Source organism: Drosophila melanogaster, chromosome 3L (assembly GCF_000001215.4).
Source record: "Drosophila melanogaster chromosome 3L".
In the NCBI taxonomy this organism is placed as follows: Eukaryota; Metazoa; Arthropoda; class Insecta; order Diptera; family Drosophilidae; genus Drosophila; species Drosophila melanogaster.
Window position 1 is genome coordinate 22,227,965 of NT_037436.4, and position 20,053 is coordinate 22,248,017.

Sequence of the window (20,053 nt, forward strand, 5' to 3'; positions counted from 1 at the left end):
TCGTAACGTAAATCGCCATATTCAATAACAAAATGGCTGTAGCTCCTTAATTAGTTTCCCATACAAGCGAAATTGGTGAAAGCCTGCCTGCCAAAAACAATAGGCGTCCGAGTCTCAGTGATCTCAGCCCTTTAAACACATTTAAAGTTCTAGACGTTTCGTTGTAATCGCTAAAGGATTTAAACAACATTTAAGCCCAGATTTACGAGGCCGACACAATATGAGAGCACCGCGAAACACAAAAATGGAAATCAATTGCCAGCTGAATTCAGAAATGGGCTCCTCCAGCAATGCCAAGTATTTCCCGCGAGTATTTTGATTGGCATACTACAATACAACCCCGCCTCCCACGCACAGCCATTGAAATGCCAAACAGTCGGCAGAAGGAGCGCAAATTTATATGTAGCACATGAATTTCAAATATTTTTTCTCCACGGCTGGCGACACGCGGCCCTAATTGAGTGTGGGGAGCATCGGAACTGGGATCTGGGATCGGGGAGTAGAAGAGGGGAGTGAGAATCGTGTGTATGAACAATATTCCACAACATTTAACTAATTGAGCCAACAACGTGGGGCCAGAAGCGAGCCCCCAAAATATGTAAAATTCAGAATTTGATTTGTGAAGAATCTCTTGGAAATAAAGAGCTGTCCCCTAATTGATATGTGGGTGGATGGGTGGGGGTTAGCTGACGGCAGCTGAGAGCTGCATTGACAAAGTTGTTAAAACATCAAAAGCAGCAATTAAAATGTAATTACACGTTCTGCGCCAAATCGAATTAAAAAATCAGCGTTCAAAGTTAAATAGAGTGTCGAGTGCAGGCGGATGGCTGTGGGCGATGGAGAGACACTGATGAGCGATGATAACAAGGTTGGGGTTTCCACATTCCGCTTTCACGGGCGGAACGGGATCCGTCGTTAACCACGGCAGCTTTTAGCGGCACCTCCTCACTCGAACCACGTGGAACCGTTAATTAAAAGCACTGAAACGTTTTGAAGCCAGCCCAACTCAACTGAACGCAACTCTCTTTGCAGGAATGGACCCCAATTGGCGACACATTATCCCGCCGGGCCAGAAGCGGGTCGTTTCCGAGGGTCAGTGTATCGAGGACTGCACCGGCTACGCCTTCCCCCAGCAGGGCATCAACATATTCGCGGTGATGATGCGCACCCACCAGATCGGCAAGGAGGTCAAATTACGCCAGGTGAGTGCCCTTGGATTTCTATATCCCTGACATACTGGGGTACCCGAAGCGCCATGCTAATGAGCTAACTTCTGCTCCTAACCCCGTTTTCAGATACGACAAACCGAGGAGCTGCCGCCAATTGCACACGACAGCAATATAGATGTTGCCTATCAGGACTTTCGACGTTTGCCACAATCGGTGCATTCCATGCCCGGGGATAGACTCATCGCCGAATGCATTTATGACAGTTCGTCACGAAAGGCAATTACCCTGGGTAAGTGCTCGGGGAGTATATACGAGTATACGTGTACTTGTGTGCACATACAGAGTAGCCCTGCACCGAAGAAAGCGTGCCCCGGCCCAAACAGCCATAAAGATTGCAAAAAAGGCAGGATTCAGTATTCAGTATACAGGAAATTGTAAAAGGCGAGGACGAAGTCCCAGCATTGTCGTGAGCGAAAATGTTCTATAAAAGTGCCGATGGCGCTGGAGTGTAAACAGTGTGGGCAGAGGGAGTTGTGTAAACAGGCAGTGGCAACGGTGAGCAATCGTCGTTATGACACATTTAAATCAGCCAAACGATATGCGACAGGCGGCGGTCTGGGGGGACGGATAGCAGGATAGCTGGATACCAGGGCGAACCGTTGCACACGAAGGCGCAAGACAAAGGCGCCGGCCACTCTCATCGAGAGGGGGAGTAGGTGGATCCTGCCGGCGAAGACAGAGCAGCCACGTCATTGTAAAATACATAAACCAAGACAGTGAAACATTTCACTTAGCCACGGTGTGAATTGGAATGGGATGGGATGGGATAGAATGGGATGGGTTGCCTTCCAGGTGTTGTAGTGGGAGTTGTCTTGGTCTTGCTCTGCTCCGCTCCTGGTGTGACAGCTGCTCAGGACTCAAACGAAATGGACAATGCGGTACAATGGCAAGCTGGGGTCTGGATCGAGGTTGTTATTAATGAGATTGGAATACTGGAAGATGGCAAAATGTGAAGCTGACACAACAGACAACGATAATGGAAAGAACTGATTTTTAAGGATAAAGAAGTGCATGGTGCAGCAACAGGGATTCAATTCAATGAGAAGCGCATAGGTAGGCGATAGAGTAAAAAATATCTGAGCAATTTATGTGGACAAGGGCAAGGGCTTTGTGGGGCTTCACAGGGATAGATAATATTAATGAAAACATTTAGCCTGTAACTAGATTTTTACAAGATGTCCTTATGATTTTGTTTATAAAAGTGTTTTCATACAGTAGTATGATATAAATAAAGTCCCGTCTTACAGAACTCCTGCCAGTGAGGCATATACCAGGCACTGCACTGCAGCTCCATTAATTTCTCCGTAGAGTTGAAAGAAATAACAGCACCTAACGTAAATTTGACTTTCTTGCTTGCTTGCACAAATTCAAACACAATCTATACGACTCGGGTGGCGGAAAGGAAGCAGAATGAGAAGCGGTGCCTGGAGAGTGGGGATTTGCTAGACGGGTGACAACTCTCAATAGAGAGTCTTAATAGACAACCGTAACGATGCAGCACCGAGCAGAATGAAACAGAACCAGATAGATCCGCCAGTGAGCACAGTGAGCAAGTCAGTGAGGCGTGCGCCCGGAAAAATAAAGCGTTGCCCATCTGAAGCGTTGCTCAAATAAAGCCAGGCAGCAAATGGGCGACTCTCCTGTTCTATTCTGTTGGGTTCAGTTTTGCCTCGTTCCAAGCCGTCAGCATCAAGGCTGTCTCCATTCTGCAATATTATTATGATGGCGCCTTGGCTGTTTCACTGTGCTGCCAACTGCAACGGCCGCTTAATTTCGTCCTTTGTTGCCAGCCAGCCAAGCCGGCTTGAGCCGAAGGGACTCGCAGAAACTCCAGAACTGTATGGGGCCAGCCAGCCAGCCAGGATATTGTCCCCCAGTCCAGTTGACACTTCCTGCATTCTACGGGAATTGGGTATGGGCATGGGCTCGGGGATACGCCGCTTTTGTTTTTTGTTTTTTCACAGCTGCATTTCTTATGCCGTTCGTCTGACTCCCATCTCTCGTTTCTCCTCTCCACTCCACCCGCACAGGTGGACTTACCATGAAGGAAGAAAGCTGCACGGTGCTGACACTCTACTATCCACGCCAGAAGAAACTGACAACGTGTCACTCACTGCCGAGTCTGCCCACAGTGTTGCACTCGCTTGGTATCGAGCAACTGGCAACGTAAGTAACATATTTTCCCTTATTTCCCTCTTCCTGCCCTATCAGAAGTGCATCGACAATGCTGGGTGGTCGAGTTCCGGGCTCGGATGCCGATCCTGGGCTAATGAATATTGACACATTCCGAATAAGAGTATGTTTCATGGAGGCCGTGAATATTTCAAAGAGAAATGGATTTAATTATGCCGGGGCTTACTGAGAACTTAATCGGAGGCACAGAGATGGAAACTTTTTAAGGGATATTAACCATAAATAAATACTATATATGTATATATATATATAACATATATATACATATATATTATATTATAATTGACCGCAAAGATGGAGTAGTTAGGGTCCTCTCCCAATCAATTTACCCGCTATTCACATTCAATTTGGATCCATTGTAGCTTTCCAAAACTCGTCCTTACCTCTTCGCCTATTCCTCGACCCGTTATCTTCATTCCACCCACTCGACGTTGTCGGGACCCGGCTTGTGTATAAGGAAATTCGGTTTATTCCTCTGTTGACTAAAGTAATTGGTGATTTAATGATGTTGTTGCATAACCAAATCACCTAACGAACGCAGAGAGTCAGGATAGGAAGTGCCAGTGGGAACAGGAGGTCGGAGCTCCTCGTCGCCGCACTCCGGTATTCTCAGTTCTGAAGTATTTGCCTAACAAACAATCGGAAAATGAACTGAGCACTGCACCCGGCTCTGCTCTAATTGAGAATTGTGAATGTGGAAAAATAAATTACGAGACAGCAGCAGCCCACGCCACGACATCGCTGCGGAGAAGGGACCTCGCTTTTATTTAGAAAATATTGATTTCTATTACCGTCAAGTGGTAAATAAACAGCGAACTGGAGTCTTGGCATCCGACCAGCCATCACACCCCCTCGTCACTCGGGGTCCATTCAGGGTCCTTTAACCCCCATCGTTCACCACCCACCACTTGACTCTTCAATGGTTGCGGCAGTGCAGCCACATCGGTCTGGGATAAATCAGTCCGGCACCATAAATATTGTATTAAAGCGTGCGCTGAAAATTAGTCGAAATTAAGCGAGGGTCGGGGCAAGGACTTGGCACGCCCTATTAATCACTTCGAATCGAATCGAATCGAATCAAGCCGAATCAAAGATAATTTTCTACGCTGTGCGGAGAGACGGAGAAGCACCGCAAATCAAAGTAAACGGCATAAATGGATTACGGTTGGTGCGGCCAAAAAGGTGAGGAGCGGAAGACATGGCCACGTAAATGAGTTACTCGGCTGGCCAAGATTACATTTGAATAAAAAACGACCGTTGCGACTTCATTGGTTTCGGACGAGATGGAAGCGAAGGGTTAGCAGCGGCTACATTCAATATACCACCAAAGACACTAGTGTCTTTGATACCACCTAGCCCCGGATCCTATCACATCCCATCATCACATTTCACGGCACTAAGCCCGCACAATCGAACCCACCATCCACCGGCTTTGTTTGCTTACAACTTTTTGTTGTAAGTGATTGCGGAGCGAAGGCCCATGGCGCATCCACTGGCTTTTTGTCCAGACAATGTCCACTTCATGGACCCAAACATCGCATCCCCCACCCGACCGCCCGACGACATCTGAACTGAACTGCGTGTACCCGAAATCGACATGAATTGATAAAGTCATTTGCAATTGTCTGTCGTTATGGGACTGCCACGGACGGCCGGATCAGGGAGTCGGGAGTCGGAAGTCGGGAGAAGTACGGGTTCAGGCCATCTCCGCCTGTGTTATTGTTGGCCTTGTTGTTTCACGCGCTTGTTGTTGTTTGTTTAATACAATGCCCCCTGCTCCCTGCTCCCTGCTCATCACATTGTTGCCATTGTTGTTCTTATTATTGTTGTTGGTCAGTTATTATGGCCACTGCAATTTTGTAGCGCTTCATGTCCGGCTACGGGCAGGAGTCCCTCCTCCGGTCCTGAATTCGAATCTGATCTGGGATCGGAGCTCGGGGTTCGGGGGTACGGGTCTGAAGCTCCTGCAGCCGAAAGTGCGAATGCGATATGCGGATTAAAATTCATAATGAAAGCTCGAACGACAACAAGCGAGTGAAATCGGTGGGCCTGGGAAAGGGGCACAAGGAGTGATGGCACTGCACCAGTCCCAACTTTAAATGGGTGGTGGAGTGGAAAGGTAGTGAGGACCGGCGAGAACTGCGGCTCCTATTTGTTCTATGTCTAAATATGCCCTCAGGTAGTGCATGTTGTACGCTTCAGGTTTAATTAAACAATGATAGAAAGCGAGCACATGCGAAACAATAACATCACTTTGCCATGGGAATGGGAACTGCGTACACTCGTATGTGGTTCGTTTAGAGGGCTGCCCTTGTGCACTATCAACTTGTTAATCCTTTTAAATTCCCGTACGCGGTAATTAAACAGGAGGTACGGAGGGGAGGATAACATTTAATTTCTCAAACAGTATGCCATTAAATTTGAATTGGAAATTCAGGAGATAATTGGACAGTTTAACAATTCGATTTGTTTAAAATACAGAAAACTAGACATTGGAAAAATCCTTGCTGCAAATTGATGCTTTTTATCTCCTCGTTCACACAACAGTGGTCATACACAGCCGGTGGCCCGTTGCTACTCGACATGCCACGCTGAATGATAAGCTAATGATGCACACAGGTCATAGCCAGCAGCATCGGGCGGCCAAATTGAGGCTCAATTGGTCTGCAACTAATGTAATTATAAGCCACTTGCAAATGCGAACCGGTATCCTCGCAATCAGAACCTTCTCCGACAGCCCCAATCCCCATACCCCATTCTCGAAATAGACTCTAAGCCGGTATACTTATTGTGGTTGAAATTCAATTTAATTTGATACACACTGATTTTCGGCGAGTGTATCAAAGGGGCTTCCAAAATTGTTTGCACTTCAACTGTGGCCGAATTGACCAACACACACACATACCATAGTCTCCGTCGGAGCGAGATGCGACACAATATAACCGGAGTGGTGATGATGAAGCTCTGCCCAGAGCGGCGGTGCGGGTGGAATTGAGTGGGTGCGGAAGGGTGGCGGAGTTATCAGAAGGCTGGACCACGTTGTCCTCGTTGTCGTCATCATCATGCAAAACTCATTGAAGTCGTTAGCGTGCGTCAGGGCCCAAGGACATAAAGCACACAATGCATCCGAGGAGGGGGCGGTGGCGGGTGGAAGGTGGTAGGTGATAGGTGGTAGGTGGTAGGTGGGTGGTGCTGTGGTGTTCAGTTCTTCTTGTGGGGCAACTGAGAGGAAGTGCAGTAGCTGGCAACAGGACATCAACTGGCTGGGGAATGCATCTGGCACAGCGAGAAACCAATCTGTTGGTTGGTAGTTGGATGGAAGTTTTCTGTCGGAGAGTTATATATAGTTCTTTTCTTTTTTTCGAAATTACAGTTTCAAACGAGACGTAGTCTGAAAGCATATTACAAAATATATTTAATTTTGATTATTCTCAGTCGAGTATAAGGTAGCACTTAAATTTTAAAGAAATATACACAATTCACCATTCACCGGTTCCTTACCGTGCATCTTCGAAATCGCGCAGCTCCATTGATCATGCGCCCAATGGGCTGCTTTCTGTCCTCTTCTCGTCACCACATACTCGCACACGGTTCATTCCCTTCCAGGAGTCCTTTGGCCAGAGCCTGATTCCTGAATCACTACGATGCGATGCCAGCCCGATTGCCCCGTTATTGGCTTAATTTTCGTTTTACGTTTTGGGGTTTTGCTGCCTGATTTTTCCGAGCTGCCCGATGACCATTTCGGGTGCGCCTTTTCGAAACGAATGGAACGCGTCGGGAAAAGCGAAAAAGGGAAAACCAGAAAAAATAATGTGATAGTGGTTTTTACAATTTACGCACTTGCCATGGCCACCGAAATTAATTTTAATTGTACGTGCGTTTGTGTCTGCTTTACCACTGGCCTGGATCTGGTGCCGGCATTAAAATCAAAGTAATTATTCAAGTTGTGTGCATTTCCATTTCCATTTCCACTGCCACTTTGCTCCCGCTTCGGCTCCCGTTCGCGGTTGTTTTCCCTGCCCACCGCGCCAGCCTTTGTTTATTGGCGTTTTCTGTTTGTTGAGCTACGCAAATTGGCTTCATTTTATAGTGCCTGACTCGCCGCTGGGTCGCAGCTTTCGTTAATTGTTTGGGGCTGAGTGATATAGATATCCTCTTTGTGCCCGGTATCCCATCCCAAATGGGAGCCTCATTAAGGCTCATGATATCCTTTATTGCTTTATGACTTTTCCTTCTTGGCCATGCCTTCATCTTTGCATATCGGATGACTGGCTGCACACACGGAGTTTTTCCGGCTTCCGGCCGCGTTCGTCTTTGTTATCGATACTCCTTGCGCGCCTCATCGCAATTATCCTGCGGGATACTCGGAATCCGAGTCTCTTGCTTCCCTTATCTTGTTAACTCGAACCATTGGGACGTGAGAAAAGTTACTGAGTTAATTAATATCACGGCGAACGAAATCTTGTTTATACTTAGAACGGAGTTTGTACCTTTATTACACTTTCTTTGGAGCTAAAATTAATCAGAGAGGTCGCGTTTGAATTAAAAATGCAATGTCTTGGACCCAAAAAACCATGTTTGTCAGGCTATTTCTAGGTAGCCAGATCCAGTTTTCTTCCAATTATTTTGAAATCCTTGTGAAAATGTTTGACATTTTATTAGTACGAGTATAACAAACAGCTAGTTGAAATGTCCAGAAACTGTTATATTCCGACTGTTCCCATTTGGCCAAATCACTTAGCTTTAATTTAAAGTTGCCTTGATATATGTATGTATGCATTCTTTGCCTTTTCTGACATTCTAATAGCTAGATTGATCATGTACCCATTTTCCAAAACCGCCTAACGCCGCCCACTTTAGTTTTCATTTGTCATCAAGAACGGTCATTTGGTCGTTATGCCAATTGCAATTGCATTCGACTTCAAAATTGAATTCTGCAATTCCGCCCCCATACGAACAGGAGGTCATAAACGCACACCAGCGCACACTTGCCACGCACACACACACCCCCCCTCCGCCGCCAACATTGTGTTGTATGGAATGCGCCGTCGTCATAACGCTACATAAATAAACCCAATGCAAAGCGCATTGCAGTTGCAGTTGCAGAGCCCCACTCCGGAGTTGCAATGGATGTGCATGCGGATTGGCACAAGAAGTACAGAAATGCAGCGGGACCTGGAGTGGATGGAGCTGGAGTCCATGGCCGTGGCCTAGAGCTGGTTCCGCTCGGAATGCGTTTCGGGGCTGGCATTGCGATGTGCCATTGGATTTTATAATCAACAATGCCAAACCATTGACTCCCCAAGCCCAAGCCCAAACCCACTGGGATCCCCGGAATCCCGGATCCTTTGTCCAGCCGAATGTTGCTGCCGGCTAGTTGGCTGCAATCCTGTTGCTGCTGGGCCATCATTTTAATTATACTGAGTGCCAATGAAGTCAATGGCGATAAGGCTAAAACGCCGTCGATTGATGCCGCACAACGGGGCGTTCGAGTGGCGAGTGCTGAGTGGTGGGCCGGGCATCATCCTCTCTAGGATGTTATCCCGTTTTTACATTACCGACATCTGTGTGCGTTTCCACTGCATTTATATTTATTATATGTATGTGGGAGGTCACGGCGGCTTCGGTTACGGTCATGAAGGCCGGATATATTAGCAGGCGAACCTTGGGCCCCGCCTCTAACATCCCTCCCACACCTCACCACCCCGCCACATCCATCCAATGAACCGCAAACACCAAATGTAAAAGGGAGATGCACTACAAATACACGGCTAGAAGTTTTCAGAACGCAGTCGTGCCTATTTATACATTTAAGAAGAGGAGGGATATTAGGACTGTTAGGACGTTGAGTTAAAATGGTACATGCTTGCATCTAAATTGCATTGTGCCATGCAGAGTACCCATTATCAAATCAGAAATGATAGTAAATTTCTGTAAATGTACTGCACTGCCGCAAAACAGATGCACGGAGTCGGCCCGTCCCATATATTATTTTATATTATTATTATGGCGGGACGCAGGACATGGATCCGGACCGCACAGACACGGACATGCGGGAGGACTCGCACAAGTGGCCAGCGCCATTAGAGGATGCTGGCGAGAGGGGAGGTTTTGCAATCAATCCGCAGACATTAATATTTTTCGTGTTTCCAACCGCAAATTGTTGCGGCTGTTGCAGCGGCATTACCGCCTTCTCCACCCCCAACCTCTCCACCTCGCAGAATTGCTCGCCACCCCCTGCCACTGCTGCCGCTGCGGCCCTTCCTGCCACCACGGGCACCTTTCTCCCATCGGAGAGGGCTTTCGCAGACGCAACCCTCGATGCGGATTGAGTGGAATCATAAATTAATTAAAAGAGATTTGTTTGCGGCTTCCAAAGGATTCTGCCAGCCGCCAAAAACAACTCGCAGGATAGCACAAAGAAAATGTGCGTTTCTCGCTCCTTCTCCCTCTCTCTCTCCCACCGTCTCGCTCACTCGCTATGTGTGTGGGCTCTATGAAATTAAAGCAACATTTTTCGCAATGCCCGGCAAAGAACAAAAATTAATTAATTAGCCTAATTGTAAGGGCGGACGGACATGTCGAGGGGGCAGACGGATCTGAGCCAACCAAACGAAACGAAACGAAGCGAAATGAATGAATGAATGGAGGGAATGAATGAGATGAGATGAATATATAGAAGGAATTTATATTGCACAACATTCGAGCCAGTGGTGTAGTGAACAAAAAGGGGTGCAACGGGTATAGATTATCTTCTAAAAGGGGGCAACACATTAAATCCATTAATCCACAACTCTAGCAGAGCGAATTATAATAAAAATTATCTTAAATAATAAGCCATGTAGGATTATCTTCTAATCGAGCAGAAGCTAAAGTGGAAGTATTTTTTTAAGTTTTCCCAGGTTTTAGACTCCACCACAATTTATCAATGTGTTCGATTTCGTTTTTGAACTTTCCAAATTTTTTCGCCATTTTTTTTGCAAATCTCAGCAATCTGACGGAAACTAATGACAATAAATCGGTGCGAGTCGGACTCTAAAAAAGCCTTTTGCCTTGCAGTCTTTGAAAAGTGATAAATGGACATGCCTAAGTAAAAACAGAAATCAAATTAAAAAGCCAAATTATACATATTTGTTATAGGAGAAAGGCCCCGAGCAGCGGGATTGACACAATTGAATAATCAGCAAACAAACAGAGCCACAGAAATGACTTCCATGAGCCAATCCATTAGTCATCTCCCTCGACTCTTCCGGTCGGGGTTTTCCGTTCTGCAACCCCGAACTACGCCACTGATTGCCTGGCGCTGAGGTTTTACACTTTTGGCCCATTTGTTAGGTTTTTCTTACCCTCGAGCTCCCTGCGTCTGTTCGTGTGCGGTTTTTATTTCGCTTTGGCAGACCGAAATTGTAACAACGTATTTGACGCGTCACAAATGAAAATCTAAAAGATTAATTAGCTCAAGTTTTTGTTGGGCGCGCGCCTCGCTGATGAAAATTCGAGCGTAAATCTGCCAGGAATTACCGAGCGCAGGGAATCCACCAGCCGGGGATCAGGCTTGCCCCACCCACGCCCCATCACATCACACCCTCTTGATTCTGGGGTAAAAGTTGAAAATCTGCTGGCAAAGCGCCTTTTCGTGGTGCGGCACTCACTTCGCCTTGTGAGTGCAATAAATTTTAAGTCCTAATCAAAGTTGACAATAATAATAAAGTTAATAATGTTATTTAGCGTCCTCGCCCTCTAACGCTCTGTATCTTATATTTTATGTTTTATCTTGCAGCGACTCGAACCCCGTGCTTATATCATCGCCGCCCGAATTGGCCGGAATGACACTGGAGGCACGTCTGATATCCTACGACTGGGAGAATCAATTTGGCGAATTCCAGGAGGCCACACGCAAGGGCAGCTTCAAGCCCATTTGCTGGGGGGCCAAGAATCATGTGGTGCCGGTAAGTTAAAGCCAGACTTTTCGATTAATGCCCGATGATATCGGCGATGGTCTGAAGATGGAGTGCTCTACTTTTCTACCAACGACTGCCAAGATGGGGATTGTCCCCGTCCGCTTTGTCACAGTTGAAATCGCATTAACCCTTTTTATCTATCTGGGCATCTCAATCTCGTCCTTCTTACTTCGCCATTCGCCCTAATCGCAGGGAGCATTTCGCTCGTCCTGCTGCTTTACATCCATCAGCTTAATCAGCTAAATTGCTAGACAATATCTGGGATAATTTTTCTTGCTGCCATTTGATGGCTCCACCCACTCCCACACCAACACACACACAGCAGCAGGACCCAGACAAGTGCTCATTTATTCATTGGGCGGGGTGAGCGGCGTGGTACAGCAGCAGAGTTAAAGCAGAAAAGACATTAGGGCCAACCCACGGCCCCACGCTCCCACATCCCCACATCCCCACATCCACCGGTTGGGGCAAAATGCGGGTAATGTCTACCGGAAACCGCACGTTATAAAGTGCAATCAATTGCATTGCGGCCATGGGCAGCGTTCGTTCGAGTTTGTTAGGCGCCACTTTACGGCTGTCTAGAGTATGTAGTATTGAGCATGGAGTATGGAGTGGATAGTGCATGGTGGAAGTGGAAGTGGATGGTGGGCTTCCCTTTTCGTAGACCAAGTCACATATATCAGGCCAACACACGTACCACTTCGACAACGATCATTCTAATGGGTCACACAGTGAGGCGAGCCGGAACAGGACCAAGCCGGCGGACGACTCCCAACCAGCTGGCCCTAATTCACGTCCAAAATGGTTTAGACCAACTGACTGAATGCTCCCATATGAGCATGATTCTCTCGCATTCTCTTTCTCCGCTTTGCTGGCTCGGCCTTTAATACTTTGCACTGTGGAAATTGTGGGAAATTGCTTAAGTTGGGAATTGTTGCCATTTTAATGCCACCGCCTTGGCCAGGCGTCCACTTTGTGTTTTCGCCTCCGGCTCCGACTCCGACTGAGGCTCTGGAGCAAAATTATCAACGCTTGAATTGCCATCGATTTTCCGTGCTATTGCGTTAAATATTGTTGGCCGTTTCAGCTCGGTTCAGCTAGGTCTCCGCCATTTTTTGCCGCTGTCCTTTAGTCAATAATTCATTGAAGAACTCAGCCGGAGGCATCTCCACTGACTTCCCACTTGACGGACAGGCCCATCGAATTTGTAAAAGCCCTCCAAGCGCCCAAATTAGCAGAGAAGCAAACAAAAAAAAACCAATAGTGTGTGCTTGGGCAAGAGGTGAACGGCAGTTTAATGTAGCGGAAAATATACAGCGGCAAAAAGGTGACAAAGGAGCAAAAGAAGACTGTGATTAGTTTTCACAAAGCTCCCAGATCCCCAGGGTTCGGTGAATCGGAAGGCCTAGTTCCCGCACACAAAAAGATCTCGAGGTGATGGGGCTCAGTGAGCAAGGGGATTCAGTCCGATAAATTCCGGAAGCTTAACCAACTGGGAAATGCCCTTAAAACTGGATGATTGATATTGCGTTATGACCGGAGCTGCTTGCTCTGCACACAGCGCAATCAAGACTTTTGCACCTACTCCTTAATACAAAGTCCTCTTTTTGGGTCGAGTTAATTAGCATAACATTAAATATGGTAGCGCACTTTTTTGGGCAGCTTTGGCTTTCAAAGCCGGCAAAGCGGAGCCCACAAAAAGGCCAAAGCCAAAGCAGGCCAACCTAATTAGCATGTCAATCTCTGCACACAGACACGGGAAAAGCTATGGCCTAGCTTTGGGGCAGTCAGGAATTGAGACCAGAGCGAGCTATTAAAGCCTCAAATTTATGCATAACACAAAATTGCACATTTTATGCTTTTCAACCTGAATGGCCATGGAAACAAACAAACACACATTCCTTTTCAATTAAAATTAAAATGTCTGTCGGTGGTGGCAACAAGGCGAACGCTTCTCCAACACACACCTCCACACCTACCCGCAGGTGGACTTTGATGTGGATGTGTCTGTCAAGCATTTGAATGCTCCCATGGAATCCCAACCCCACTCTGCTTCTTTTCGGTCCTCTTTTGAGCGTACCCAAAACGATTCACAAAATGCCTTTTCAAAAATTCAACAACCAACAACGAGCTCTGCCATCGTCGTCATCGTGGCCGTCGTCCGATTTGCATAATATTATTAGTAAACACTCGTTATGAAGTCAGCCACGCCCACCGACCACCGGCCACCGATGTCCGCCCCTCATACAAATGCAGACATTCGCTAGATTTAGATTTTCGACTGGGCATAAAATATATATATATTTGACCGCAGCGCAAGTCCCCAGGATCTCCCTGCAACCACCTATTTATAAACACAAATTTATTCAGCGTAATTAAAACACAAAATTTCGCAGTGAATTCACTGGGGACTCCAGGAGTAAGCACCGCGTGAGCGTGAGAATCGGGAGGAGTGGGTGTGGAACCTGCTCCAGAGCTTCATTGTTCCGCAATTGTCCCGGGGTTAAACTTGTGAGCTGTTTACCCTGTCTCCTTTGAATCTCTGTTTCGAAAATGTTTTTGCTTTGATTAGGATTTTTGATAATGTTATTTGGCTCTTGGAATGTTACTATTGACTCTTTTAAAAGTACATTATAATAAAACGGATAAATTACACTTAAGGTAAACATGGCTTTGAGAATTACCTATTTTAATTTTGTTAGTTTGGGATACAAATACGAGTTATTTGAGTAGAATTTCTGTAGCATGTGGGCTGAAATCAGTGACGGTACAACCCTATGTCAGTTGTCCTTGGTGTGGGTCCTTTACCTTTTTTGTTGCACTGTCAACGGCATAAATAAAATTTTCAATTTCCTCGCTGGCTCCTCCGTCTCGGAAGGACAACAGCCGAAAAAGCGTTGGAAAAGGAGAAAAATGTAATTAATGTCGTAATTTATTATATACAGATCTAGAGCCGCAGCCGCTAATGTTTGCCATTTCCTTCTCTTTATCACCCCACAGGGCTCCGAGTTTCTCGAGGGCTACAGCATAAATGTGACCAAAACGTACAAGAAGCACCGTCGGTGCAAACCCAAGCGGCCCCTGGCCCCGCCCACCGAGCGCACCGCCCCGCCACCCGCGTCCGACCTCAGCGAGCTCCCGGTGCTGCACGAGTTGGACAACAACAACATCATCGAGGGAGCGGCGCGGAGCAGTCGCAGCTCGGCGACCGACGTCCACAGCCTGAGCCGCGGGAGCGGTCGCCACTTCATCAGCTGCCTGCTCTGGCTGGGCGCCTCGTCCTGGTGGCTCCTGCTAATGCTAAGGACGTGAGGGGATTGAAAGGGATTCGGCGGCAGACGAAGCAACAGCAGCAGCACCACAGGCACCACCGTCTCAATACACTAAACTAACCGTACAGCTGAAGTGCAGTTGAAAATCAGTGAAAAGCGAAAATAGGGTACTGAAATAGCAAACGAAACTCAACTACAGCTCTCTCTCTCTCTCTTTAACTACAAATGACATCTCTTAATCCTACTACAGATACAGATACAAATAGAAGCAGAATGAAAATGCGCAAAAGAGGAAAACATGAAATATTCATAATAAGCTAACGTATAACAGCTTTTCCAGACCCCCAACCCCGTACACCTGCTAGTCCCTAACGCCCATTTATTTATGCTCCTCCCTCCACAGTTTTGTTGATTTTGTTCTAGAGTTTTAGTAAATTATTAATGATTTTTTTAAGTAGTCTAAGCTGCAAACAAAATAAAAACAAATGTCAAAAGCAAAAACTAAATCAAGAAAATGAAAAAAATGGAAAAATAAGGAAAACAATGTCGAGAAAAACCGAAAAGCAATAATTAGTTGTTGTTGTCGTTATAAAATATACAAAATGCGAAATTGTAAAAGATACAGATATTATAGATATACACCGTGGCTACATATATAGCAGTCATTCCTTCAAACATAATGGATATAAACCATACACCTATATTTATATATCTATGTATACATATAGGGACTGACTTATGTAAAGCTTGAGCGTCTGATGGGTTTTGTTGGGCATTGCAAGAAACAATCGTAGAAGGGAATGGCATCAAGTGGCAAGTAGAGGAGCGTGCATCAGGCCATTCATCCCTCCCCCGGTTAAGTTTAGTCCGATCTACTAGGTGGAACTAAGTTCGAGCGGAATTATACATACTCAAGCAAACACACAAACAAAGACATAAGCATGCATCATCTTTATACGTCCATTTAAGAGAAGCAAATCGAGAGAGATAGAAAGGATTTGGTTAAACGTAAATTTAAAAAAGACTTGGGTGAATTTACTCTGTTTTGCAAAAGACTAAGAAGGGAAATTAATTAACGGAAAGCGAGAGCTAACTCACACAATTCAATTTAGTAATTTAGGGTGATTTAAAGGCAAGTTCCAACAAGGACGCAAATAAACGGATACATTTTGACACCCGATTATTCGTTTTTGAAAACGCTGTCAACTGACAACTATCCATTTAATCTGACTACAATTTGCATGTATCTTATTCCTTTTCGTTAACCTATTCAAATGACACTACACTCGCGCTTTATGCTAAGTTTTATTCAGTTACCTAATGCAAATCTACCTGCTCTTTCAACTACAAAACGAAATTAAGGAAAAGAAGCATAAATATTCAGAGCACTCAAAGTGCTGCCTCCTCTCTTTCTTACTCGCTGTCGTTCTACTATAACTCTACGTTTAGCACGTTAGGCTAAAGATAACTTTCTAGACCTAAGTTGTAAATATATAGTACTCTAGCGGACAGAGAACGGGAAACTAATTGGATAAATGGAAAGGTGGGGAGAAGCATTATACAGGGTGTGTGATTAGGTACGGCTCTCGATCAACTCGATCAGCTCGATTAGCTCGATCGGCTCTAGCAGTTCTAGGCGTAGTATTGGATGCCCCTATAGGTTCTACCTTTAATTATATACGGATAGACAGTTAGGGGACACTTAGAAATGTTCCACGGCGCCGCCAAGATCTGCTCGAAGTAGTAAAAATATACCATATACATACGACATAAATATAAAGTACATTTATATATACACATACGATAACTATAACTATAAAGTCTATATATACAATACCATACATCTATAAGTAGTTACGTGGTTCGTAGTTGTAAATGTGAATGTGAGTATTTTATACAAAACAAAAGGAAATTAAATAAAAAAGCAAAGCATAAAGCGATAAAAAGAAGAACATTTTTATACCAAAAGAAAAGACGATGAAAAGCCCCCTTGAAGCGATCGCGAACAGTCGCTCGCTATATATACAAATCATATATATTTTAGGATAACTGATGTAACTAAGATTAGTGGCAAGTTGGCGTAAACAGAAAGCAAATGCAAAGTTGAAACAATCAAAATAACATTTAAACAACAAGCGGCAAAGAGTAAACACTTTTTTGCGCTTAACTATTAAAAGTTTGCCTCACACAGGCACACACACGCACACGCACACACTGACATCCCAGTTCGCGGAAAAAGTAAAACTTTGCTGCAGCCAGAAACGCGGCCTTTATATAGTATATGGGCCATCCTGTTTTTGAGGTTTTCCCACTTGTCGGGTAACTTTTTAATGGACCCTCTTGCCATGCCTTCCAGTTAAACGCCGGCGCCTTCAGCAGTGCCGGCAGCCCCAACTAGGTCTCATTAGGAGCGATGAGCAACAGACATCGTTCTCATAGTTTTGGCATTCGATTCGCCCGCTGTGTCCTTTGTCATAGCAACCTGGCCACTTTTTCCGTTGCCTCTTTTTACCTTTGTTTGGCACATTAATTAAACTTCTTGCCCGGAAAAGCAGAGAAGGAAACTGGGCAAAAACAAGGCGCACAATTACAAAGGCAGCGGAAGGAAACTAAAACGAAAACATTCCTTCTTTGGCTCGCCAATTGAAAATTAGTTTGGCCAACTGGCAAACAGACAGACACACAACACACTCAGTCACACACAAAAACGGAGGAAAATGTATTCATATAATTTAATGAAATGCAAACAACAAAAACGGTTTTGGAAAATGTACTTGCGATAGAAACGATAAAAAAGTCGGAAAATAGTTTCAAAAACTACTTATACAAAACGTAATAAAGGGGAACCAGATGAAAGCTAAAATAAAATAATCCAAATAAAGCAAAATACACAGAAACACAAATACAACGGAGAAGCACATTGGCAAAGCAAAAGATAGCCGGAAATGGAGACCAGGGGTCGGGGAAAGGTGTCTCAGGGACACAGGCTGATTAGGGGCTGCATCATCCTGACCAAAATTCTACGCAGATTAAACCAATGAATCGGGCTTCTTGGCCGAAATGGTCCTGGGACGATAGGAGCAGAATACTCGGAGCATTAGAGTCCATCTCTTCTGCCCGGTTTCGACCATTCACCAGGCTCTGGTGGCTCAATGCTTTGTCCGGCACGGCCACTTGGCTCTGTCTTCTAGCCGTCTATAAGCATTTAACATTTTTCCCCTCCGCTTTGACCCACTCTGACTATGGTCCTTTGTTCGCGCAAAAAAGAGCTGAAGCGGGGCACTCCATTCATGAAACTAATAAGTTTTTAAAACTGACCCAATTAGCTCGTTTAACTTGTTTCCCCATTCTGCTGGCGCCTCAAAGACACCTTTTGTTCATCTGCTCAAAGGCATTTTGAGAAACAGGCAAAGAATCGCCCGATTCACTTGGATTCATTTTGGAGGCTGTCAAGATGGCAAAGTAAGAAACACCCTCACACTGAGAAACCAAAATAGCATGTTAGTAGTATCAAGACTTGTGTATATGTTCTAAGGCCCTCTATTGAAAGTTTTTATTTTGCGAAAGCGAGAAGGCGAAGAAGTGAATAAATGTGAAAATGAGGAAAGACGGGAAACGAAAACAAAACACAACCTACCTAAAGCGATAAACAAAACCTAACTATTTTTAGTGTGTACCTTGATTTTTTCATAGCAAAAGAAGCCCCAAGCCAATATGGTATATGCAGCTGGAGATCCCAGGAAAACTAATCTTAATAGATATATATGAGAAATAACGTAAAAGTAAAAGCAATAATGAGCAAACGCATAGCTATCAATAGGAAGATCGAGAGGTAGGCTAAACAAATACTCTAACTCTAGGCAAACGATATAAGTAAGGCATAGTTGACGATCGACGGAAGAAACGTGTAGCATAGTTGTTTGGAAAGCCTATTGGCGAAAACGGAAACCTAAATGGTAATTAATCGATCTATTACAGGTCGGAATTGAATAAGGGAAAGCAAATGGGAACAGGTACGGGCCGATTAAAAGATATATGAAAAAGGCAGAAATTGAATTGCATATAATTAAAGCGTAATACAAAAACTATTTTAAAGTAGAGCAGTTTGCAAAAATATTTAAATGTGTCGTTAGAAAACCCCCAAAAAATGTAGTTGCATTGTCGTTAGCCATAGTAGAAAAGTTGCATATTGAATACGAGGACACAGGAGCTAAAAAGAAAATGATCGAAGAAGCATACATACCATACATCAATCAAAGAGAACTAACATAGCCGGCATCTTAGAAACATCATCAGTGTTTGTGTATAAGCCCTGCATGAAACGAAATACATACAAACAGGCCCACATAGATACATAAACATATGCATACCAACATTAATATATCGTAACGTACGGATAAATATAGCTAAGCCCAACCACTAGTAACCCAAAGCTGTCCCCCGATAAAACATATAGATCAATCCCCTGAAAGGAACTTTAAATACAGCCCGATAAAAGGATAACAATACTTGATCATAAGCAATAGACATCACAATCGAGCTCTGCGAGAACTGAGGCAACTGTACTTGATACTTGAGTGCTAGGACAGCGAAAAACCGAAGTTAGTACCTCTCAAATACCAGTAAATCACTAAATCTCCTAACGGGCTTTCCTTAAGCGCTCTTCAGTCGCCGCCAACTGGCCCGCAACACTTTTAGTTCGAATGACCTCAAGCTGAGCTCGACCTTACCTCAATCTGTCAAAGGTTAAAAGCAAGCGGTTGCCTCTACTTTCACAGCCAAATCAACACTCACGAACAGCCACACACCGACCGACCCAGTTAGAAACCACACATTTTTGATACCGAACCAAATGATAATGATTACTGAGAACCGGAAGCAGAGTGAAGAGAACAAAAGGACGTCTGACAACATCATTTACGAGTATCTATTGTGAACTACATTAATTGATTGTGAGCTAAGTTCCGACTACTACAACCACTACTCTCTATAAATGTTTTTAAGTTATTCACTAAAATAATTTTGTAATATACTAAACCGCAAGCTAAGCAACTTTTACTATAACAACAAATGATGAAAACCGAAAAAGCAAAAGCAAAACAAACAATAAAATAAAATATATATAAAATATATATATACATATATATATATAGAAATTAATCGTGTTTCATTGTCTCAGCAGACCGTCTTGGTAAAAATTAAATGAAAAAAACTTAAATGGATTAAAAAAAACAGAGTTACATTTTTAGCAACCACCTCCTAATTGAAATTGTGTTTTCATCCCGCCTACAAAAGTGCGCGTATTCGTACAAATATTTTAGTGCATAGGTAGATTATACCCTCTTAAATTCCTATGTATTTATTTATGCAAATTTAGTTAAATGCTAATTAATTACAT

General features: G+C 44.5%; 1 protein-coding gene across 2 annotated transcripts in view; it reads left to right on the forward strand.

Annotated features, from left to right (window-relative positions):
* The window catches only part of olf413, a 111,613-nt gene extending 91,875 nt beyond the window's left edge, over positions 1-19,738 (forward strand). The window contains exons 7-11 of one of the 2 annotated variants that reach the window (NM_001275275.1): positions 1,033-1,202; positions 1,296-1,458; positions 3,260-3,395; positions 11,203-11,371; positions 14,384-19,738. In NM_001275275.1, the coding sequence (NP_001262204.1) occupies positions 1,033-1,202; positions 1,296-1,458; positions 3,260-3,395; positions 11,203-11,371; positions 14,384-14,695 (950 nt within the window). In that variant the 3' untranslated portion in view covers positions 14,696-19,738. The remainder of the gene's footprint in view (positions 1-1,032; positions 1,203-1,295; positions 1,459-3,259; positions 3,396-11,202; positions 11,372-14,383) is intronic. The other variant, NM_168948.5, reaches the window with a different exon arrangement.
* The last annotated feature ends 315 nt before the right edge of the window (positions 19,739-20,053 follow it).